This window comes from Pomacea canaliculata, linkage group LG13, assembly GCF_003073045.1.
Source record: "Pomacea canaliculata isolate SZHN2017 linkage group LG13, ASM307304v1, whole genome shotgun sequence".
In the NCBI taxonomy this organism is placed as follows: domain Eukaryota; kingdom Metazoa; phylum Mollusca; class Gastropoda; order Architaenioglossa; family Ampullariidae; genus Pomacea; species Pomacea canaliculata.
In genome coordinates this window covers 23,349,207-23,372,641 of record NC_037602.1, presented here as the reverse complement: position 1 = coordinate 23,372,641, position 23,435 = coordinate 23,349,207, and the positions used below count along the sequence as shown (strand labels likewise).

At 43.7% G+C, this 23,435-nt stretch overlaps 3 protein-coding genes across 7 annotated transcripts; 2 read left to right on the top strand and 1 right to left on the bottom strand.

The window, feature by feature from the left end:
* The first annotated feature begins 509 nt into the window (after positions 1-509).
* LOC112554615 (mesenchyme-specific cell surface glycoprotein-like) lies at positions 510-7,789 on the top strand. Its single transcript, XM_025222505.1, has 13 exons — positions 510-611; positions 1,989-2,163; positions 2,305-2,547; positions 2,732-2,900; positions 3,344-3,488; positions 3,767-3,884; positions 4,231-4,345; positions 4,826-4,896; positions 5,134-5,205; positions 5,460-5,514; positions 5,886-6,132; positions 6,406-6,638; positions 7,588-7,789. The coding sequence occupies exons 2-13, from the start codon at positions 1,998-2,000 to the stop codon at positions 7,673-7,675; spliced, it is 1,722 nt and encodes a 573-aa protein (XP_025078290.1). The 5' UTR covers positions 510-611; positions 1,989-1,997; the 3' UTR covers positions 7,676-7,789.
* Positions 7,790-9,076: 1,287 nt separating this feature from the next.
* LOC112554252 lies at positions 9,077-15,553 on the top strand. 4 transcript variants are annotated; one of them, XM_025221953.1, is made up of 13 exons: positions 9,077-9,211; positions 10,139-10,332; positions 10,486-10,734; positions 11,057-11,231; positions 11,638-11,782; positions 12,214-12,331; positions 12,666-12,780; positions 12,875-12,951; positions 13,251-13,322; positions 14,062-14,116; positions 14,389-14,602; positions 14,925-15,159; positions 15,290-15,553. In XM_025221953.1, exons 1-12 carry the CDS (start codon positions 9,138-9,140, stop codon positions 15,153-15,155), a joined length of 1,719 nt encoding a protein of 572 aa, XP_025077738.1. In that variant the 5' UTR covers positions 9,077-9,137; the 3' UTR covers positions 15,156-15,159; positions 15,290-15,553. The 4 variants fall into 4 exon arrangements, with proteins under 4 accessions (XP_025077738.1, XP_025077737.1, XP_025077739.1 ...); XM_025221952.1 differs by having other exon boundaries at positions 9,078-9,211; positions 14,925-15,156; positions 15,287-15,553; XM_025221954.1 differs by having other exon boundaries at positions 9,130-9,211; positions 10,142-10,332; positions 14,925-15,156; positions 15,287-15,553.
* Positions 15,554-17,160: 1,607 nt separating this feature from the next.
* Positions 17,161-23,215, bottom strand: LOC112554254 (15-hydroxyprostaglandin dehydrogenase [NAD(+)]-like). 2 transcript variants are annotated; one of them, XR_003097224.1, is made up of 8 exons: positions 23,026-23,215; positions 22,588-22,691; positions 19,892-20,015; positions 19,180-19,286; positions 18,639-18,735; positions 18,333-18,413; positions 17,775-17,915; positions 17,161-17,435 (listed from the first exon to the last, which is right to left on the bottom strand). XR_003097224.1 is itself a non-coding variant. In XM_025221956.1 (8 exons), the coding sequence occupies exons 1-8, from the start codon at positions 23,198-23,200 to the stop codon at positions 17,418-17,420; spliced, it is 843 nt and encodes a 280-aa protein (XP_025077741.1). In that variant the 5' UTR covers positions 23,201-23,215; the 3' UTR covers positions 17,161-17,417. The 2 variants fall into 2 exon arrangements, 1 of the variants encoding a protein (XP_025077741.1); XM_025221956.1 differs by having other exon boundaries at positions 18,337-18,413.
* Between the last annotated feature and the right edge of the window lie 220 nt (positions 23,216-23,435).

Below are 23,435 nucleotides of genomic sequence, written 5' to 3'. Positions count from 1 at the left end.
ATGCATGAGAGGCTGGCACTCACTATCTCTGGCACTCAGCAGCAGTCAGTGCTCACTTACCTCCCTTATGCCTGTACGCTATTTAATTACGTCCCTTTGGCAGGACTGGCAAAACACTTGCTGACGTGAGTTCACTGAGCATTACGACTGAGAGAATAAATGTGGATTTGTTTTATGTGTGTAATAACTCCTGGACTTTTGTCTATTTTCATCGACAGTTTAACCGTGTGATACAGCGCGAGACGAGAGTGTCGACACGTTGATAAAGAAAAAGTCTGGTCATCGTGAATAAACGGTTTATGAGAAAACATTTATACGACAACGAGGTGCATTAATTTTTTAAAGAAAACTATGAAAACGTTTACTCAGTGTGTTTGTGTGTATGTTACTGTGTCTGCGCGTGTGTCTGTGTGTTTGTGTGTATGTTAGTGTGTCAGTGCGTGTGTATGTGTGTGTGTAGGTTCATTTTACCCAGTCAAGCCGTGCTAGTCTTATCTGACTTCTCGCAGGTCTGCCTGAAGAGTTGCTGAGACCACAGTAGCTTGGGTCTGGAGATAAAAAGTTGTCTGACAACTCACACACAGTCTTTTGTCAGCAAGGAGTCCGGACTGGTAAGGATCCTTCTTCTGGTGTACAAATTATGTAAAAGATACAAAAATACAATATTTTACCTCTGTGTATAAAATTAATATACAGATGTCTATTTGTACTCGTGTGTTTAACCCTGACCTATGTGGTAGTCACAGGATGGTCTGAGAGAGAAAGCAGCTGACAAGACTATGTAATGTTTTCTGACCTGTGATAGACCTTAATACTTAAAGTAGGGCTGTGTATGGCAACTCTTGGGGCTGTCTAGGCTCATATAATGTCTAATGTGGGACTGTCTATATAATGCCTAATATAATGCATTGTAGGCTCACATATCATTTATAATATAAAGCGGTGTAAGCTCACATATCATGTCTAATGTGGGGCTGGCTAGGCTCACTGCTTAATGTTTCATATGTTTTCAGACTGTTTTCGCGTTTTCGTCCTTATTTTATTTTCTTCCAGTGTGTTTATATTTGTATGAATGTGTAGATAGATGCATCAAGTTATATATGTCTGCATAAAGAAATGTGAATGTGTGTCGGTAATTGAAGTCGTGTTTGTAAAGCAGTGTCAGTACAAAGCCGACAAACTCTATCATGATTTCATAGGTAATGAGCACGTGGCATATAAACAGCTGATGTATAAAAGTAAATTACAATGAAACACCTAATTATTAAGAATAAATTCTCATATTATCCCTGATTTATCTGTAAGTATATCCAATGCGAAAAAGGCTACATCGCGAGTGAAAAAAAATATCATAGCACATCGTTTTTGTTTTTTTAGTAAGACTGAGTGATGGTCATAGGGTTAGTCTGTGGGTTGTAGACTGTTCGAGAACAACAGAATGACAGACAGACTTGGATATAGATATCCACGACTAACAGATCACATGCAATGAGAGTAAGAGACAACGAGACAGGCAAACTGCCAGACAGACCGAAAGACATTCATTGTTCTCAAAAAGCAGAAACACTAAACCGTGTCACGCGGTCACGTGGTCACGCTATCAGCTGCAGAAAAAAATATCTCAGATCGTCGTGGATGTTCCATTTAACTTTTTAAATATTTCTTCTGATAACCAGGATTCGTGTTCCGAACATCTGTCAGATCCCACTTTAAAATAGCGAGCGTTCTTTGACCTCTTGTGTGTCCCTTTAGTCGCACTGTGAACGTTCACCGGTTCGTGCATCTTATTCACGGTGTTGTGCGTCACTTTGACATACTGTGCGTCACTTGACACTATTGTGCGTCACTTGACACTGTTGTGCGCCAGTTTGTCAGTATTGGGCTTCACTTGACATATTATCCCTCACTTTCTCATATTATCGTCACTTGATATATTGTGCGTCACTTGGCATATTATCATACTGTGCGTCGTGTTCACTGTGACGAAGGTTTGCCCAATGCTGCTGGTTGCCCTCCTCTCGCTGCTGGCGGGGTGCACGGCCCTGCGCTTCGTACCCGGGGCCTTCCTCAAGCTACCCGACTCCCAAGGGGCACATCGGTTCAACGCGGGGACAGCGTCGGCGGCGGCGTACGATGAACTCACCAAGATCCTCTATGTCGTCGGTGAGTCTGTATGCCATCAGCATGTCAGACTGTCAGACAATTTGTTGTCATACACACGTGAAAACATACAAAGTCTTGTACGCCAGTTTAAAATATTCATAATTTTGTAACATTGGCTGTGATGCTCCGTGTTGTCCCCAGGTACGCAGGCGGCAGTAATGAACATCATTGACCTCAGTAACCCCGACAGTCCAACCATCGTTCAGACAGTGCCGTTCACACAGGGCTTCCCTGCTGCTGTAGCTGTGTGTCACTCGTCACAACGCAGCTTCCTGGCTGTCGGCTTCCAGAGACTCGGCACCTCCTCCCGCGGCAAAGTCCGCATCTACGGCGCCCTCGATGACCCCAGCGACCCTCTGGTGTCAGCCTACGACCCCGTGCCAAGTCTGTACCATCATCATATTTGGCAGACTTTAGACTATTACCTATCCTATCTAATTATCATTAAATTATTTTATTAGTAGCAGTATTTCTCTCAACCTTCCATCCATCCACTAATAAACAAGGGTTTATTGTAAGGAGACAGTGGACACCCACTGAGTACCAATGTGTTGGTTCCTTGTGACAGTCAATGGCTACGACCCGACGTCCATGCAGTGGACAGACAACTGCTACCAGCTGGTGGTCGTCAGTCGCGGTCAGGTGCACAAGATCAACGGAGCCTTCGACGACCCCCCGACTGAGATCGAGATTTTGTCCATGAGCGTAGTTGTGGAGAGACGCGAGATCCCCATCTCGTAAGTAGTCACGACCCTCTGGTGTCGAGGTATCTTGTCACGATCCACTCGTCACGTGCCGTGATCCTAAAGTTATGGGTCACAACCCTCGAGCCTTGACCCTTTCGTCATAATCTTTTAGTCATGGTCCGTGAGACATGACCCACGTACAATGCGTGACGTGTCACGCTTGACACCAGCACCTCGTGTAGAAGTTATTTTTATTCAATAAATAATACTATAGAAAAATGTCAATTCTATCAAAATTTGTACATAATAGTATGAATAGTGTATGATACCGTGACCTACTGAGTATTTTGAACTATTGCCTGTTGTTTAATTTAGTTTCGTATTTTTGTTTGAGAACTCGTGCTCTCTCGCCGTTTCATGTATTTTTTTTTATGCTGTTAGGTTAGTCGTATAGACAAGTCATTCATTCCATCTCTCTCTGTGGTGTGTAACAGCGACTCTGCTCTCATCGCGGGAGGAGTGCGCCAGGTGTTCCAAAGATGTACAGAAGGAAGCAACGCGCTGTCGACGAGGAAGCAGGACCTGGAGATTCGTTCTGTCACCATCAGTGAAGACAATGTCGCTTACTTCGCTATCGGGGTAAGGGCAAAACTTGCCTCCATTATTAAAATCATGTTCCCCACGAACTCTAGTTTTACTTATCATATCACGTGACTGGACATGGAACAACGTGTCTGACTTTTCACGATGGTGACGATGATGACAATAATGATGACGACGATGGCACTGTCGTGAAGCTATTTTTATTTATCGTATTTTAGGTGTTCGTTTGTCTCAACCTGTCGTGAGCAGTGCTCACTCACGTTAGTTAAACTTAACTAACAGTTATTTACTTACACGATGATGTATTTTCCAAGAAAAACAACGCCATCGGGTGGCTGGACCTGGAAAGCGCCTACCCTGAAGTAAAATTCCTGAGCTTGGGAACTAAGAAGTGGAAGGGACTGGGAATTGATGCTAGCTTCAATGACTCAGGTGTGAGCATCTTGAGGCACAAACTCATTCACTCACTCATTCACTCACGCACGCTCATGTACACTTCCCTGTCTATTGGTGTCTCGCATTCTCCATGTCATATTGTCGGTGTGTAGCTTTAGCTTTGATGTAGGCGCTTGAATTTGATAAAATAATAAGAATAACAAATATATTAATTGTATATAATTTTACTTTTTTCCGTCTTTTAACATTTGTGTAATTGTCAGGAACTATTAACATGTCAGACAACACGCAATACACTGAATAACGAATTGTGAGTGAAGTAGCACGCATCATACTCACGCAGTGTCTAAATATTCCAACCTTAATGGTTGTTCGTATACAGGAATCAACCCACAGCCGTATCCTATAGACACCTTCTACCAGCCATTCGACTTGGTCACCTTCCAGTCGGGAGGGAAGACCTACATCGCAACTGCGGACACTGGGGAGTTCACGAGGTCAGCATGGCGCATGCGCCCTCTTGTTGTCTGTCGGGTGCGCCTCTGGCCACTTGTCTACATGGTCTGTCATCTGTCATCTATGTGTTTTTACTACCTGCTTGTGTGCATCCTGTCTCAATCACCAAAGTCTTTAACATCTTTGGGCAAACGGATAGCAGCTTAGAGGGTTGGGGAAGGTAAGACAGGGAGGAAGAGATGAGTAACGCCCTCACGAAAAGCTCAGAGGAAAGTGGGGTTTCTAACAACTGATCCACCAACAACCAAAGAAAGGTCAGGGGACGACCATTTTATCATGTACCTATCTCTGTCACTGTGAATCTTACAGCTCACTGTATGTGTTGGTTCCCTAATTCTGTCAGCTACAGGGGGTGGTGTACATGTAACATCCGTTACAGACTGGTAATACTTCGTGTTACAGGCTGATTGTGCTTTCATTACATATCGTGTTACAGACTCATTACACCTGCTGTGTTACAGGCTCACTCAAGTGGAAGATGGCTGCGAGTTCAGTGAGGCATCAACAGGCCAGGAGTGGATCGCAGCAGAAGGTGGGCGATGTGGTGATACTGTGATCTTGACACCATAGTTACTGGCCTTAGTAGCTTCTACACACTCTACAGTGTCTATAGCTCACAGGAAGTGCGTCCACACTAGATAATCACGCCTATTTAGACAGTGCTGTTAGCATTTATTTCACATCTTTGCACTGTGATCCCTGTTCAAGTCCCCTGTCTCTTTGTTAACACAAGCGACGTACCTCACCTGTTGTCTCTCACCTGTTGCAGGTTTCAGCAGTGCAGTGCCCACTGCCGACATCACGTTGCTGAGAGCAGCTCTGAGAGACACGTCTAGACTAGGTCTGTCAATCTGCAAGCATGGGAGGATAGATGGATGGATGGGCAGATTTACACATTGCACATGTCTGTGATTTTGTTTTGTCTGACTACGTTGAAAGCTTTCATAACATGATCCCTCTTTTTTCAGTGTTGTGTACACAATCGAGTGAGTGTACATCACAAAGAGATACAAACAACCAAAATAATAATCTCATCAAGCATTTAGAGTTACAGAATATGTTTTTGTAATGCATATTTGTAATACATATTTGCAGGCCAGATGGAGTTTACACGCCTCAAAACTGCAGCTGACGGGTACAACGCTCTGGTGTAAGTGAGCTGATGTATTTAAAACTAGTTTAACTACTGTTTATTGTATGTGTAACAATTTAATATTATTACTGTACATGGATACTGTACTGTTGTCAATGTTACACAATATCACCTACCTACATCTTACTTGAATAAATAAGCTCTTTAAAATTATTTTCCTCCGGTTGACTACTTCTGTCTGTTTTGGTTTATTTTGCTCCTGCCTACCACCTTCTTACTCCTTCGAATGTTTCTGTGGACTTTACCATCGATGCCTAGCCTCAGAAGCTGCTGGTTCTTTCATGCGAGTTTATCAACCTGTACGTCTGCGTGCATTCCTACACTAGTCTCAGTCTGCTCGCCGCCTCATTCTGTCGAGTGTGTTGCAGGGATGGCTACGACCGCATCACTGGCTACGGAGGCCGCGGTCTGAGCATCTTCACCATCGATCCCCACTCCACCGGCATCAACAGCAAGGACTCGCACCACGTGCAGCGCGTGTACGACTCCGGCGACATCTTTGAGCGCATCTACACCGGCAACCTCGCCGACAGGTACAAGGCCGTCTTCAACTCGCAGATGGGGTCAGCAAGTGCTTTGCAGAACAGCCGCTTCGACATGGCATCACCCGAAACGGTGATTTTCTTGTCTTTGATTCTTGTAGCAGGACATGCCCTCGTGACCTATCATTAACGAGGTCAAAGGTCATTTTATGAGGTGCAGCTTTAGTGTGTGTTTCTAGTCTTAACATTCTGTTTTATGCAAAATAAAAATCTTTATCTCGATTGTTTATTACCATCCATATTTAGATATTAACACAAGCACCTAACTCTATGAAGGGTTCAAATATTGTCACCTCTGGTGTTGATGACTTGTTCTTGCGGTGAGTTGATGAATTGTTGGTGACAGGGACCCGCTCCACGTGCCATAGAGATGGGCACCATCAACAACCTCACGGTGCTGGCAGTGGCCAACGGTCAGGTGGGAGGAATCTACTTCTTCACAGTGGAGAGCGAGGGCAACAACGTGCCGATAGTTCGTTACGAGGGCTTTGTCCGGAGGGGCAACCCTGGTCTGTCCTGGAGCGAGGCCTACGGTCTGCCTGACGACTCTGTGGGCGAGCCGCTGACTAGCGACCTGCAGTGAGTCTCTGACTGTCTACAGACTGAACTATCTACACACTGATAAGTTCTACAGACTGAACTGTCTACAGACTGAGGACTTTGTCTACAGACTGATGAACTTGTCTACACACTGATGAGTTCTACAGACTGAGAACTGTCTACAGACTGATGAGCTTGTCTACAGTCACCTCAGACAGATGCTCCTGTCACACACAGACAAACAACAGCCTGATGTCAGGATTGTTTACAGCTTATAAAACATTCCAGTCACAACATATTAATCTCGTGGCCTTATTCCGCATAAATACAGGACAGGTTCTGTCCAAATATCAAGGGAATATCACATTGCAGAATAAAACACGTAACAGACACTCATCCAGGGAATATTTTGCAGTCAGAATAATGCATGGCGGGATATTTAGTTTGTTAGTACGCGCACGCAGGTAGGCACACACACTCACAGACTGAAGGAAAGAGAAACAAGAAACAGTTCAAACTATCAACTGTGACTTTACATGATCATTCATATCTCCTCGCATGTTCGTTCGTGTGCGTTCGTTCGTGCGTGCGCCCCTTCCCTTGTCCAATGTGTTTAAATGTATGTATACATTGTTCACACCATGTAGAGTCACCTAATCTTCTTCTCACACCTGAACATTTTCCTTTGATGTTATTTAACCCTTGAAAGTCAATAAACAATGTCTTTTAACATATTTACATGAACTTCTCCATCATGCGAGACAGTGACGGACAGACGGACACACGGACGGAGAATGGGTCGGTGAAGGAATAATGTATAAAATATGTCAAAAGCTGGAACTGTATTATCTTGAAATGTATTCTGCATTTTTTGTTGTTCTTCGCACAGTTAACTCGCTGTATTCATATCCTTCTACAGTCCCACCGTTGTGTACTATCAGATTATTGTGATTTCCTTGTGACCTCTGACCTGTCACTGCTGTCACAGGTGGCTGACCACAGACCAGGGCCCGTACCTCATCGCACTCAGTGGCCAGGCTGGTGTCGTCAGCCTCTACAGCGTCCACGACCCTTAATCTGCTTCCGATGAAGGCAGGAAGGATTAAACAGAACTGTCCACTTGTAAACAATATGTCTTTGGTTATCATAAATTTTCAACTAAATTCCATTGAAAAGTCTGTTGTTTTAAATTTTCAGTTTTTGGTCTGTTGGGCGTCTGTCTTTTTATATTTGTTCTTGGGTGAGAGAGAAATAAATGATAGAAGGTAGTTCAGCGACAGTGGGTAGGGAGAGGTGAGGGGTTAGATATTTATCTCGGGGTTAGCTATTCTGTCAGGGAACACTTCTTTTTCACTACCTTACTTCTCCTAAAACTCGTCAGGTACCCGCTTTACACCCGGATCAGCGAGGGAAAACACGGTGCTTTACACGAGTATGCATCCTACTAGTATCCGAGTCGTTTGGTTGATCTGTGTTTGTGAATGTCTGTTTGTGTGTTTGCACTCGTACACGGATGTGTTTTGTCATCCACACTCTCCTCTCCTCCTCATCGTGATTCCAAGTGAAATTAGATTGTGGAATTTACAGCAGTGTATTTATGTCTGAGGGAGGGGAAGACCAGTGGTCAGACATCAAAAAGAGCCGTTACATCAAGGAATCACCACACTTCCGGTTATTCTGTGGCTCTATGCTCCTCAAAGGAGCAACAAGGAATAAACTAAACTACTAAACTAGGTTTATTCTTACTGGGGATGTGAGTGTTCCGACTGCTCCCCTCATTCTGAGTGAACCATCAACAGGGACCAGACCAGGCTTCTAATGATATTTTAGTCGTTCGCTTTACATCCACCCTCAGACACACACACACACCTACACACACACACAAAGACACCTACATAAACAAACACACCTACACACACCTACACCTATACACACACCTACACAACGGACCTACACGATGCACACTCGTCTGGCTACGCGTTACTGTTGCTGGTGATAATAATTCCACCATCAAGGGTTTGACACTTTTGACAGCTCTTTTTGGTAAGGGAAAACAAACTCAGTGCAAGGGAAGTTACTCTCGCCTTGCAGCAGACGACAACAATAGGTTGGTCTACGAAGTCAGACACTACACTTACCCAAGTTTTGTATCTGTTCTTCGCCCAAATTTGAAGGGGTCCCCTGGGACCCCATTGACGAAAATTGAAGGGGTCCTCCGAACATTTAATGCGTACTGTACGCAATTTTTTGCGTAAGCAGAAGCCCTGATTACTTATTTAATTATTATAATTGCTGTTAATCTGTAGTTATTTGTGTTTTCAACGACAAACAGTGCATCCACCCGTATGTCTCAATGGCATGGATAGGTCACAGGGTCACAAGCGTGACCTGACTATCACGATCTCGGTTTCCAGTTAACCGCTTAACTTCCTTTCAATCATCAATCCCAGCCATAGTTTTCACCCTGAGTAGCAGAAATTAAATGTGGAATATGTTTTTATATGTTGAAGACAAACTCTTATCACAGACTTTGTGCGCATGCGTGTGCGACAGGAAGCGCTGGGTCACAGCCCTCACTGGCGCCGCTCAATGTCCAGAAGTCACCGACGCAGGTAAGTACAAGGCACATGTCTACCTGTCCAATGTGTTTAACTTTCCAAACTTTTTGTGGTGAGGGGGAAGACTTTCATCAGTAAACTGTAATAGTGGCACAGCAATCAGGAACTGAACAAATTGTATTTTTACATTTCATGTTGAAATCTTTTGTTAAAAGTTGAATAAGGCAACTTTATTTTATGATGAAAGTCACAGAACTAAATGGAGGAAATAAATGGAATAACAAAAAAAGGAGAACGCATAAACTAATACATTGTTTCTTTCTCAAAGCAAACAAACAAACACACACGCACACACAGAATTCTAATATTGTTTACAAGTATATATTTTACATCTGTATCTTCACATATATCTCGTGTCTCTAAGTTTTTCTAACTGCCTGAGAGTCAAGCAGTCTTTGTTCTCAAACTATTTTTATAGAATCATGGGTCTGACTACAAAAACGCCATATGGGCGACAGGAGACAGAGATAACAATTTAATCTTTTGAGTCAGTAGGTCATCATAAACAAAGTTGTTCTTATGTTTAAATATATGATATGCGTCTTTGTTTCGAAGTAGAAGATGTAGTACTATGTGGGTGATATTAGTAGAAGTGGAGTAGAGGTATTTAGTAGATGTATAAAGGGGTGTGATAGTATAGTCCATGCACCTTGTAGTAGGGGTAGAAGTGGTTCACTGGTATTAATATGTAGTGGAGAGAGAAGTAGTGCGGTAGAGCAGCTGTCATGGACGACTAGAAGAAGGATCCTCTATTCATTACTACAATGACATTATTGTCAAGATATCAGGTTATTTCAGGTTATATCTTTAACTTTACAAACAATCCTGGTCCTACGTCCTCTCAGAGTTCAGTTAGTGTCATTACTGGACGTAGTTGTACGTGATGAGTATTTCTTGTGATGAGTGGTCACTGACTTGCAGCAGCCCTGACAACAGTCGCCAGATGGCCGTCCTGCTCGTTCTTTTGCTGTCGATGGTGGGAGGGTTGGATGCTGTGTCGCTGCGGCCCTCCGCCTTCCTCAAGTTGCCGGACAAGATCGGGTCCTTAAGGTTCGGGGTGGGGTCCGCATCGCACGCTGCCTTTGACGAGGAGAGGAGCATCCTCTACGTCGTGGGTATGTAGTAGTCTCCTGAAATAGCTTCATTACTACTATTTAGTAGTCTCCGGTAATTGCCTAATTACATTAACATGGACGGGAGGTTTCCCGGTCACAGACCCCAAGCCTGTGGTTGCCTAATTCTGGTGATGTCACATCCGGTATGTTCAGGGACCTATGGCGGCGTGCTGAACGTGGTAGACATGGCGGACCCGGACAATCCGGTTCTGGCTCAGACCATCGGGTTTGACGCCGTGATTGACGGGTACCCGGACTCCATCGCCTACTGCAAGAGAAACTACATCGAGCATCTGGCCATCAGCTTCGTGAGGACCAACACTCCGTCACCCGCCAGTGTGCGCTTCTTTAAGCCATTGACGTCACCAACCGATGAAGTGGTCCGACTGTACAGTGTACCCGGTGAGACTACATACTGTGTATGGTATAACTGTATAGTGTACCCGGTGAGACTACATACTGTGTATGGTATAACTGTACAGTGTACCCGGTGAGGGCAGTTAAACTGTGCATTGTACTCGAAGAGACTGTACATTATATCCTATGGGACTGTACAATGTCCCCCTACATTGTATCGTATGTACAGAGTGTACCAGTGATTGTACCCCTATATGATGGAGGCAGTGATGCAGCCCAGTCGTATTCACACCTTTTGCTGATGTTTGCTGCTATGTACTTGGTTGAAAACTAAACAAATGGTTGTTTGTTCTGCTGTTTATTTTAGTCAATGGCTTCGACCCCACAGACCTGGCCTGGAGCAACGACTGCTCGCGCCTGGTGGTGGTGTCTCAGGGCCGTGTGCACAGGCTGAACGGAGTCTTTGATGACCCCACTGGTGACGTTGAGGTCATTCAACCTCGACCTGGCAACACGGCTGACCGCATCCTCATCCCCATCACGTAAAGCATCTACTTTGTCACCTGAGGTGTCACCTTTCATTGCACAAGTCACCTGCCCCTACATTGTATTTCATTGTCCACACCGCAGTATCGGGATGTCTATAACCTGTAGCCGTGTCCTGCATGGTCCGTTGACCCCAAGCATATTATTTATGTATAGGACACATGCTCGTACACGCATTTCCCCAACATCCACTCCCTAAACAAACTAATGTTCAGAATGTGATATATAATCCAGTGAGTCCTTGTGCCTCTTCGTGATGCTGGTGATGGTCACTAGCACGAAGATTCTTTGCAATACATTTCTATACAAGAAGGACCAACAGGGTTTTGATCACTCAGAATCGTAATGTGCACGGATGAAGGGAGGAGGCTTGTCTACATTGTAATGTCTACATTGTTTCAGGAGCGAGAAGCTGGCAGCGGCAGGGGCCCGCCAGGTGTTCTCCAGGTGTAGCAGTGGCTCAGAGCTGGTATCCGACCGCAGGCAAGACTACGAGCCCCGCTCCGTCACCATCGATGCCAACAACGTTGCCTACATCGCCAGCTCGGTGAGTGAGTGAGTGAGTGAGTGAGTGAGTGAGTGAGTGAGTGAGTGAGTGAGTGAGTGAGTGAGTGAGTGAGTGAGTGAGTGAGTGAGTGAGTGAGTGAGTGAGTGAGTGAGTGAGTGAGTGAGTGAGTGAGTGAGTGAGTGAGTGAGTGAGTGAGTGAGTGATGGCTACAGGTGTCACAGATTTTGTTTGCTGGAAATGTCAGCTTGCCACCAATAAGTTTTGTATTTGTAGCTTAGAAAAGTTTGGAAAGGAAGCCATTGTTATTTGTCATCAAAACTGCGTGTTTACGTGAAACCCAGTTGTTTACGATTTGACACGTGCTGCTGAAGGGTCATGAGTCATGTACCTGTGACTGACAATGACAAATACTGGACACTGACAGAGAGAAAAACAAATGACAATACTGTTTTCTTTGTTGCCCTTTGCAGAAGAACAATGTCCTGGGGGGACTGAACTTAGAAGCTGCACAGTACGAACTTCAGTTCGCCCCTCAGCTGCTAAAATCATGGAGAAACCAGGGAATAGACACCAGCTCTCAGGACGGAGGTACCACACCCCCTGTCTTTCTCACTCTTTCTCTTTCTCTCTGAAAGGGGGGGGGACAGAAATTATGAAAATACGACAAAACGAAGTCAATGCTGTTGTCAGACAACTTTATCCTTTTCTTCAACTGCAAGACATGAAAGTAGAGACCGTCTGTTTCATTTAGTTAACGATCATCCGTTTCAGTTGACTTGACCACAGAACATTTATCAGACGACAGTTTTTCAGTTAACTAATCAACATTGACATCGAGACTGAAACTATTCTTCGACACGCGAGGAGTAGGAGGGGCAGGAGAAGGGGGAGCGTATCATCAGGTGTCAGGTCCTGTGTGCAGGTATCAACCTTCAGTCGTATCCCATCAACACCTTCTACCAGTCGGCGGCACTGGCCAGCTTCACGATGAACGGGGAAACATTCCTGGCATCTGCTGACACCGGGGAGTTCACAAGGTGAGCAGCTGGCCACCCATCTATTGCAAGATCACACCTCGCAGTCAGTTGTTTACCTGTAGCTACATGACACCTCAGTCATTTCTGTCATCAGGTACAGCATCGCCGATGTCGGCTGTGATTTCGAGGAGTCAGCAACAGGCTATGACTGGCTTTACACCATCAATAATGGTAAGCTGCAAAATCTTGTCTGTGACTTCTTCACATTTTATGTCGAGAATAAGGATGTACAGAGAGAAATTGTGTTTTCAGGAACGACTTAAAAACCTTTTTTCTGAAAGTTACATTTTTAATGTTGTAAAAGCACATGAAGTTCAGTCTAGCGCACCCTTTTTTTTCTTTTTTTTTCTTTTTTTTTTTATGCTATACTGGTGATGCAGTATTATTAGAGGCATGCGGGTACGGGTACTGCAGAATTAGAAATTAGTGTATTGTAGACACGTGAGCCTCACAAACATCTTTTGTTACAGCCTTCGCAGGCAGCATGTCTTCCAGTGACCAGTCCATCCTACGAGAAGCGCTTGGTAATCCAGCAAAGCTAGGTGAGTATATCTCGTAAGTAGGTGAGTATTTTTCCTAGCTAGGTGAGGTAGCAGCTAGGTATCTCTCGTAGCTAAGTGGGTATTCCTCCTCGTATATGATGGGAAAGGAGGGAGGACAGAAAACCGGAGAAAACTGCCGACACCCGGCCCTGCCAGCAGGTGTCACATACTCAGAGCTTCCTAGGACGAGATCTGAACCCAGAACCTCTCACTGCAATGGTGACAAGCGAGTGTTTTATTTACTGTACTACAAAGTATACTCGTGAGATAAGTAACTATGGTTCATCATATAGATGAATGTTCCGCATTTATAAGCTATACGGGTAGCACTCAAAGCTATTTGGAAATCATTTATAAGCTAGATGAGTAACCCTTGTATCTAGGTGGGTATCATTCATAGGGTAGTTTTTGTGATTATCCCCCATTCATAACTTAGATGGGTATCCTTGATTCATAGCTCATATAATAAGTAGGTATCCTAAATAAGGTCTCCTCCATAAGCTAATCCATCATTCATAAAGTGAGTCTCAGTCAAAGTGTCTGAAATCTTCTTTATTGTTTTGTTGCCTTCATTCCTCACTAACCTTTATGCCTCACTACTGCAAAGCTTTTGCCGCCTTCTATCTATCGAAAAGTGATAATAGTTGAAATATAACACAAGTATTGTTGTCATGAGCTGCCTTACTGTGCCTGACATGTTTAGTAGTAACGAGATTAAAGACTGTTTTTTGTTTTGCAGCTCAAATGAGGTTCACCAACTTAAAAACCGCTGCGGATGGCTACTCCCTAACTCAGTAAGTAAACACTGACATGACAGTGTATTAAGTGTATTAAGTATTAAGTGTATTATTATTATTATGACAGTGTATTAAGGCCTTTTGTCAACAACAATCACAACTGTGCCTTCAAAGTGTGAGCAAACAGATACAAGTGTAGGGTCATGAAGCCCGCTGTCCAGTAACCCTCTGTAAGACAACTCTACAGTCTGAAGTTTTTTCTCAACAGTTTGGAGTGAAAGGAATTTGTGTAAGACACTCACTGTACTTACTGGTTTCTTACTGTTCAGGGAAGGCTACTCGCACCTCACTGGCTACGGTGGACGGGGTATGTCCGTGCTGCGGGTGTCCACACAAACACGGGTGTACGACTCGGGGGATCTGTTTGAAAGAGTGTTTACAGAAGCCAGCACCCCGAGTGTGTACCGAGAACTTTTCAACGCCAGACTGGAGGGCGGCAACTCAAAGCCAACAGACTCCGTCGACCAGATGTCACCAGAAACAGTAAGTATACTTCATTAATAATTATAATTACTTAGAGATAAACTATGTCAGCTTAGCATCTTCTTTGTGTCTTCGTTAGCTCTGCCTACTCTCTGAGGATTTTTCTATCAGTCTTCACTTTCTCTCTCTAAAAGCCAAAATATAAATATTACTTTTACTGTCGCCATATAATAAATTTCTAACTCAACTCTCTACAGTAATGGGTAGAGCCTTCCGAAAATAAAGAAGTTGCCGTTGTTTTTCCTGAGATAACTGTGGTAATGCATGTTGACATGTTGTTGTGAGTGATGATGTATTCAGTATTCACTGTGTTGTCACACAGGGCCCGAGGCCATCAGCTATAGCAGTTGGTCGAGTTGACGACGACACGCTGTTGCTGGTGGTGTCTAACGGCAACGTGGGCGGGTTGTACACCTCACGGTGGACACGAGGGACGCGCTGCCCAACCCAGTGTTCCAAGGCTTCATCAGGCGAGGCAACCCGGGGCTCAGCTGGGACGAGGCCTACAGGCGCAACGACGACTCGGTTGGAGAAGCGGACGTACAAGCTATAAAGTGAGTACAACATTAACTGCTGGTACAACTACATTACATACACACACAGCACCATCATACACCGTGACACATTGCATCATCAGACACCATGTCAAGGTGGAGTTGCTGATGTTTACCGATGTGGTCACAGGTGGCTGAACACCAACAAGGGTGCGTACGTGGCTGTTCTGGGCAACGTGGGCGGCATCCTCAGTCTGTACAAAGTGACTCCCTAGCAACCCTGAGGTCGGCCAGCCAGTCTACAACCAAGATGTCAGTCCGCCTACCCTGTGAAGTGATTTGTTGGGGCACGTGACCCTAGACCGGCCATTCTGGCAACATGGACACAGTTGTTGACGACTGACAGTTCTTGTCCACATTGTACAGAAGTGAAAAATATATATAGTCGTTACACGGTTTTGCCTTCGTGTGTGACCAATCCTGTTTGATACAATGATATATATGTATTTTATATATATTATTCAATTTCATCATCGTATACATCCAGCGCTTTTTTCATTCTTTTTTTTTTCCTATTTAGTGACCCCTTCCTTATCAATTTTTCTCCTTTAGTTTTAAAATATAAAAGCAGAAGATAGCATATCGCACACGCATAAATACACTACGGCCTACTGGAATACACAAACACATAGACTACTTGACACGATGACCCACGAGGTCAGATCGTGACGCTATCAGTTCAAAAGTAAAGAAAACCCGGTGACGTGCAGCCAGACGACCCGTCCCCAGGTCATGGGTCACAGTATTATAGGTCACAGTGCAACAGGAACCTGTCCTGGTATTCCTACACTTTCCAGACAAAAGAGACCCTAAATGACATCGTTTTGATTTTCATGATACTATGCTAAACAGTTTTTAATTGTTTTTGTTTTTTAATTTGAGGGAAATCAGTTTGCAAGGACGAGAATGTCCAGGTGGCAGGGTAAATAAAAAATCTTTGATATTTGCGCTCGTGAAAATGCTCGTCATGACAAATAGGTGAGAGAAATGTTAGAATTCACGTTACACTGATTTGTCCACCAGCTCAACACACACCAAAGAAAATAATAAAAATAGCAGCAAAGAAATATCAGAAAGACTAAACATTTATGTGTTGAATTGAGGAAAGCCTTATCGAGAGGTGTCGGTTAAGTGAAATGCACAGGTAATTCTGAGCAGATGTACTAGTGGCAGCTCCAATATGTCATGTAATGGTTGTCAACAATATGTTTTCTCTACATTTCATTTCAATAAATACCATTAACATGTTATGGAAATATTGACACATTCTGCAGAGATTTCAGGTTGAACCAGGTTTTAAAAACTCATACACACTTTGTTCACTTCCAACACGAGTGTAGTGACCGCGGAATGATGATCACACGTGACACGGCGAGAAGATAAACAGTCAACAGCTCAGTGAATAACTGTGAAACATTTGTTCTTAAATAGTGTCTGAGTCTGAGTTTCACATACATAATTATTATCCAGCAAAAATATAAAACTGGTCTACAGATTTTAAAATTATTACTTGGAGCTATTTAAGTGTAGTACATAATGCCAGAAACACTTTGTTTCTCGTTTGTCCAAGCTTCGAGTGATAAGTAAAACCACGAGGCATATAATAGTAACCCACTTAAAAAGTTAAATATTTTCAGGCGCCCAAATCCTTATCGAACAGAAAGGGAAGTAATCCAATAAAAGCTGCTGTAAAGTGCTCATTCATTATGTCCCTTGTCTAATGTCGAGGAGTTGTGTGTCGACATCGTAACCTCAGGTCTGTAAGCTCTGCGCTCTAAACATTGCTTTCAAAACAATGTATTGCTACTAAGTATCTAATTAATTAAATGAGCCCCCAATGCACATCCCCAGTAGCAAAACACAAGGCAATATAGTGTAATAAAGATATTATCAATAATCGCGAGTTTTACAAATCAATTTACAAGATGATACAATTCCAAATATGGCTGTATTTCTCCAAATGACGACAGTTTTCTCACTAAATACAAGAAAGTAACAACAGCGAGGTTTTTTTTTTAATTTAATAGTTTCAAAACTGAGCGATTTTCACAACTTCACAACATGACATCAGTGTCGTCCTAGGATGGCGACTACAGTGTTCATGTTCACAGACCGAGTCAGTCTGTCAGTCACAGAAGAATGGGTTCGACGCCCCGTCGGCATCAACGATCATCCGTTTCCGGTACACGGCGCCCCTGGTCTTGGACACCTGTAGTATCGCCCCGTTACTGTCCTTGTTCTCCACCAGCATCATCAGAGCATCAGCAACTTCTCCCGGACTGTGGGGGTAAGAGTAGGTCTTGACATGAGAATGATGGCATACTGAAGCTGTGACAACTCTCTTACTACTGTAATCATGACTGTTGTGTGTTGTGTGTGTTCTGCATGTTTCTCCATCTACTTTCCTGTGTTCATGTCTATCGACCTACTTTCTTATGTGAACGTCTTTCCGCATACATCTTATACAAAACATGTTACATCATTTATCAAAAGATGAATGTCATCATCAATATGAAAATTATTGTTGTCTTTCGTTGGACTACTGGATGACCGATGTCAGTTAAACATTATTATTACTGATATGTATTTGGATTCGAAGCATGGAAGTTGGAACGAACCTGAGCAGAAGTTTGTTGGGGTTGCTGTAGCGGGATGTCGTTGATTTGACCCTCCTGCAGATTGCGCCGTAGGTCGGTGTCGCATCCATCAGGACACAGACATGCCCAGCTCACACCTTGCTTGCCATCCTCCATGCACGCCTGCACACGACAGGTGTTGTTATCAGCAGAGCAAAGGTATTCAAACAACATGGCACTGATTATCATCTCTTCTACCCTTCCCTTCATTTTTCATTGTCTTTCTTTATTTCTTTCTTTTATTCCTTCCATGAGGGTATGTAAGCGGTCCGGTGGCGCAACGGTTAGCGCTGTTAGCGCCTGTCACCAATACAGTGAAGGTTGGCTGCCCCTGAGTTCATTTCTCGTCTCGGGCACGCTGTTCTTTCTCTGCACGTGGCATCTGTGCTGGTTGTTTGCCACGCAGTCTAGCAGGGTGTCTGTGTGTCAGTGTGTTCGTATGTCTGTAGGTATCGAGCACAGGTAAACTGATTTCTTTTCAGACGTTGGCATCACACATCGTCACAGTCAGCAATGGCTAGGGTCATAAGGTCAACGTACTCACAGCCCAGCTCAGCGTGAACCCGAGAACAGCATGCTTGGTGGCCACGTACACTGGGAAGAAATGTTCGGAGAAAAGACCTGTAGAAGAAAACAAATGCATGGAAGTGTTCTTGATGAATGACTTCACAAATATCTGGAAAAATGATTTGACAAATGGCTAGACAAAAGAATGGCGACAACTAACGGTGTGAATAGACATGTATTATTCGGTCACTGAATCTGGGCAAGAGAAAACAGAGAAAATCGTTGGTGGGTAACGAGCAAGAGTGAACTGAGTTGAACAGAATGAAGGATGAGACCCACCTGCAATGGACACCATGTTGACAATCACCCCGCCCTTCCCCCCACGCGTCTTGTCCATGTGGTCAAAGGCCAGTTGACAGCCGCGTATAGTGGCCCGCTGATGGACAGACACCACAAAGTAACTTCATCAGTAGTTTTCTCATTTTTTTGTAAGAAATCCTACACTTTATGTGAAGAACTGAGAACCTAGCATTCTCACAAACTTCAAAAAAAAGCTGACAAAATCATTGCGTGATACATGCAAGGTATCCAACCTGTCAACACCCGGCGGGTGGAGAAAAAAAGGTCGCAAGCTGATGCAAACGATTTGCACCTGACGGCGGCCCAGTCAGCATAAGAATATGCGAAGAGAGAACAGTGAAGACAGAACAAGAAACAACAGTGAAGAGAAATCCCGTGGAGAGATGACCGTGACCTACATCTTTCATGCCCGTGACCTCACGACCCCGTTGTGACATGCTCAGTGCGACAAATACCTGTGCAGCTGACTAAAGGCAGTGAAGGTTGAGCAGCATGGGATGCAGACTATTGCAGTACTCACCGTGTTGATGTCCAGCATAGTCTCCCAGACCCTCTCATCCATGATGCCTGCATTGTTGACACAAATCTCCACTGCCCCCAGCTTGCTGACAGCCTGCTCGAACACATCTGTAAATGGCGATAAACAGGTTTACAGCCAGTGTAATCACATGCAGTAACAGTGAAACAGCCAGCATAAACTTTTAAAAAGCAAATATTGTAGTTGTATTTAAAACTCTGAACTGGGCGCCCTAGTTCACGTTCCCATAAAACAAAAAGAAAACAAATTATAATTATGGAGGTACTCTGTAAACATAGTTACCTTGTAAACCATAATTAAGATACTCTGTAACTATGAACCGTTGTTTTTGAGGTACTTTGCAGCCATGTACAGTTATTAAACTGTTCTGCAAACATTACTGAGGTACTCTGTAACCATATACCACCATAGAGGTACCATGTAACTATGGATCATCATCGCGGTAGTCCGTAACCATGGAGATTTATTAATGTACTTTGTAAACAAGTGCTATCGTAGTACTGTGTAATCATATTTCATTATTAAGGTACTTGGTAACCATGGACTGTTGTTGAGGTACTATGTAACCATGAAAACAAGTTAAATAACGAGTTACAATCGTGTGTTTTTTAATTGTGTGTGAACGCTTCGTATATATATATAATTAATGCCGATGGCAGCACTCACAGACAGAGGGCTGTTTGGTTTACTGCACCTTTAAGCTGAGAAGAATTAGTGACGTCACACTGAGAGAACGTCACGTGGCTTGCACCATAAACTTTTTGCAGTTCCTGCTCCGTTGCACGGCCATTGCTCTCGCTGATGTCGCAGAAAAATACCTACACAGACAGTTACTTACAGATCAGCCAAAGGTGCAGATATTAATCAAAGTATGAACCCTGTGGTGCTGCCTGTGGCTTCCTGTAGGCTGTAGAGTATTTCTGGGTTTTAGAGACTGGTGGCGAGATGGACTTGTGTGTTATCATGCGATGTGTTCTTGGATAAAAATACTGGCGTGACGTGAACATTATACGCGCGGGTCAGATCCTCGGAACTCGCGAGACGAATAGTGACACGAGGTGAGGTGAGGCCTGCAGTGAGTACACCTGCAGACAGGTAGGAGAAGACAAGAAAACCGAAAAATAATGGCTGACATGTGACATGTTGCATCACTTGCTTACATCACACCTGCCGATCGACTGCAACTTGTCAGCGTGAGCTCTGACGTCAACATTGATATGTGACCGGGAGAGGGAGAGGCTAGTTGAACCTCCTTACATCCATGTGTCTGTGTGTATGTCTGTGTATGTCTGTGTATGTGTCTGTGTGTGTGTAAGGTGACTGAGTCAGGGCTTGCAGATCGAACACACCAAGGCTCGAGCTCTACAAACTCGTGTTTTCGCAGATTTATGGGGCCATGGAGGCACGTGCAAAATCATTATGCGGTCAGACAGGATATTCTAAAACTTATTTCCATTCTCCCTCTTTCCTGCACACCTGCACTTTTCCAGGTATGTCTCTCCATTATTCACGATCCACACTTGCATTTCTCCATGACTTCATTTTTATTTTATATAGAGGAAATGGTTGCTAGGCAGCAAACAGTTCAGTCAGGCAAATTCAGTGTTTGTGTAGAGTCAGTTCACGAGAGGACACAGCACACCTTCGCCAGTTTCCATGCTAATACGCAGTGTCATGCTCTACTGACCATGCACTGTGTCACAGAGTCAAGTGTCCACGACCCCTACAGCAGTTGCCGGTGGAATTCTAAAGCCAGCTGTTGAACGAAAGGTCACCACTTTGTGTCGCTATAAAGCTGTACTTGACGATTGACAATAATGTTTCATTAGAATATCCAGGATCCTCCCAGCTTGCAGACATCTTACTATGTGTCAGTGTGCCACTACACTTATTCTGCCATTGCTCTGCTGCCCAAAAGAGATGGTATCATCTTTTAAAATAAATGTGACATGCAAGTAGAGAGAGAGAAAAATAAGAATTCAATAAATAACTTATCCTCTTAGGAATAACAGTTAAATTACAAACTCAAACAACAACAAAAACAACAACAACAACAATGTTTTCAGTCATCAAAGGTATTATCTAAGCACCTATCCAGATGGTCCATGACATTCTATATTACAACACAGACACTCAAAAAAAGAATCGGGTTTTAGTTTTTCAGTAGTGGGTTCATCATTTGATTTACAATTATACACAAAGGCTTATTTACAAAAGCAGCCTACAAACACTCTTCAGCAACTAGTGGTCTAGAATCTAGATGCAAGAGGCAGAGATGAAGAAGAACAGCAAATAAACAAAGGGCTGGGAAAGAATTAGTCAAGTTAGTGTAGAGATTATGAAGCTACTACAATTATCTGTGATGACAAATATGTTCTGTAAGGAGTTCTGCCTTTGATTGGTTCAGCCTTTGTGTGTGTGTGTGAGAGAACAGAGAGAGAACAAGAGTTGTGATTGTAGTTATATGTTGTTGGTTTTGACCTGCTGGTTGGTCTAGATGGTGCAACTTGTGCACTTGTATAGTTACACAGAGACTTTATTGTTTCTGTGACAAATAAAGTTGCACTATATTGTACAAGGGGAGAGAATGAACTTAAACATTTACTCTATTTTATGATGTCCTTCTAAATACACAAAAGGACACTTGCATACATTTTTTTTTTAATTTAAAGAGATAGCAAAATGATTTGTATGCATTTTTTAGTGTAGTGTGATAGAGCATGACAACACATTGGGAGGGATGTCAGAGTGTTTGGGTAAATTTTGGTGTTATTGATACATGGAATATAGATATGCAATCTTTACATCAGAACAGTTCTTAAATAGCTATGAGATCCTAAATGAGATGTTTATTCATCATCATAAATTGTTGGTTATATATAGCTTCTATAGAACATTTTCTACAAGTTTGCGTATGATAGTAGCTATAGCATCATACTTTCTTGTTTCTGGAGCTCAATCTGCTTTGCTTTTTTTACCAACAACTTAATTAACATTTCTTTCTCTGAGTCATCTCAGAATATTCCCAAAGAAACTTGGTCATATTCAATGTTTTCAAAACTAGACAATGTAGGGCAACAGGCCATTGTAAAAACGAGCAGCAGCAGACTAGGTATCTTTATAATTATTCATGAGTGTCGGGATGTCCTGTGCTCGGTGTCAGATCACGCGACATTTACGTCCAAATATCAAATTTTACCCACACACAAATCATGCAGTTTTACAGGAGAGAACTTAGCGCACTTCCATTTAAATTCTGTAAAATTTCCGCATGCTTAAGTGAAAGCGAAAGTGAAAGGTAGCGGTTTGTTACAGCGGACTAAGAAAGTGGGGCAGAGGGGAGGAGAAAGGGAGGGAGAGACCGCGGTACATGACAAACTGGGGGCCTACCTTAGCTCCTCTCGACAACAGTATTTCCACGATGCCGCGCCCCAGTCCTCTGGCACCTCCCGTCACAAAGGCCCCCTTGCCGCTGACGTTCATGGCGGTCGCCACTGAAGTGTGAGTCAAACAGATGCAGTCAAGCGACAAGTGCTAGAGTCAGACACCTGGAAACCTGCTTCCAACACTACCCCGCACTCTCGCAACACTTAACTCAAACACACGGCATTACAGTACAGACTGAAGTCACTGTCCTGCTGTGTACCTTTGACCTCCTATAACTTAACCTATTTGATAACATCGAGTCTTTGACCTCCTTTCCCCCTTCCTTGCAGCTGCCCCGGTTCGTCAGGTCACGTACAGCACTCGTGTATCCCATAATACATAGACTGACATGGAGTCCCGTTACTTTTAGTCTATAATGGTCATGGTAGAGTACAGACTTACCACAATTCAACGATCGCTGTGAAGAAGCCGCCGGTGTCCCTCTAGTGATCGGCGGTTGGACGACCGTTGCAAGCGTTGATGCCGGAAGACACGCTTCCCTGCACAGCCAGCAGCGCGGTACACGGCGCGCGTGTAGTGTGCAGTCGTCGCACGCCGGCCTGCACTTGCACTGCATCGACCTACATTCTATGTGGCGCTGGGGTTGCTGACAGCTCTGGTTCGATACCCGGTTAGCGCAGCAAAACTTGCCCAAGTCGAACAGCTGGCGCTTGATCTCTTTTTTTAAGTCGGGACTCCAGTGCTCTAACCACTGGGGTATCTGCTTGCTCTCAGTGTAGCTACACATGAAAGTATAAACATCGTATTATTGAAACACTAACTTAGAAAACTTTAGAATTGAAGCTCCAAAG

Bases quoted from the DNA above. Each gene is read 5' to 3' on its own strand.
- LOC112554615 (XM_025222505.1), top strand. From the start codon at position 1,998: ATGCTGCTGGTTGCCCTCCTCTCGCTGCTGGCGGGGTGCACGGCCCTG. The intron at 2,548-2,731 runs GTCTGTACCATC...TCCTTGTGACAG, and splicing joins AGCCTACGACCCCGTGCCAA to TCAATGGCTACGACCCGACG. The intron at 5,206-5,459 runs GTCTGTCAATCT...ACATATTTGCAG, and splicing joins GAGAGACACGTCTAGACTAG to GCCAGATGGAGTTTACACGC.
- LOC112554252 (XM_025221953.1), top strand. From the start codon at position 9,138: ATGCGTGTGCGACAGGAAGCGCTGGGTCACAGCCCTCACTGGCGCCGC. The intron at 10,333-10,485 runs GTATGTAGTAGT...CGGTATGTTCAG, and splicing joins GAGCATCCTCTACGTCGTGG to GGACCTATGGCGGCGTGCTG. The intron at 12,952-13,250 runs GTAAGCTGCAAA...CTTTTGTTACAG, and splicing joins GCTTTACACCATCAATAATG to CCTTCGCAGGCAGCATGTCT.
- LOC112554254 (XM_025221956.1), bottom strand. From the start codon at position 23,200: ATGCAGTGCAAGTGCAGGCCGGCGTGCGACGACTGCACACTACACGCG. The intron at 20,016-22,587 runs GTAGGCCCCCAG...CTGTCTGTGTAG, and splicing joins TGTTGTCGAGAGGAGCTAAG to GTATTTTTCTGCGACATCAG. The intron at 17,916-18,336 runs GTGAGTACGTTG...TGTCGTGTGCAG, and splicing joins GGTTCACGCTGAGCTGGGCT to GCGTGCATGGAGGATGGCAA.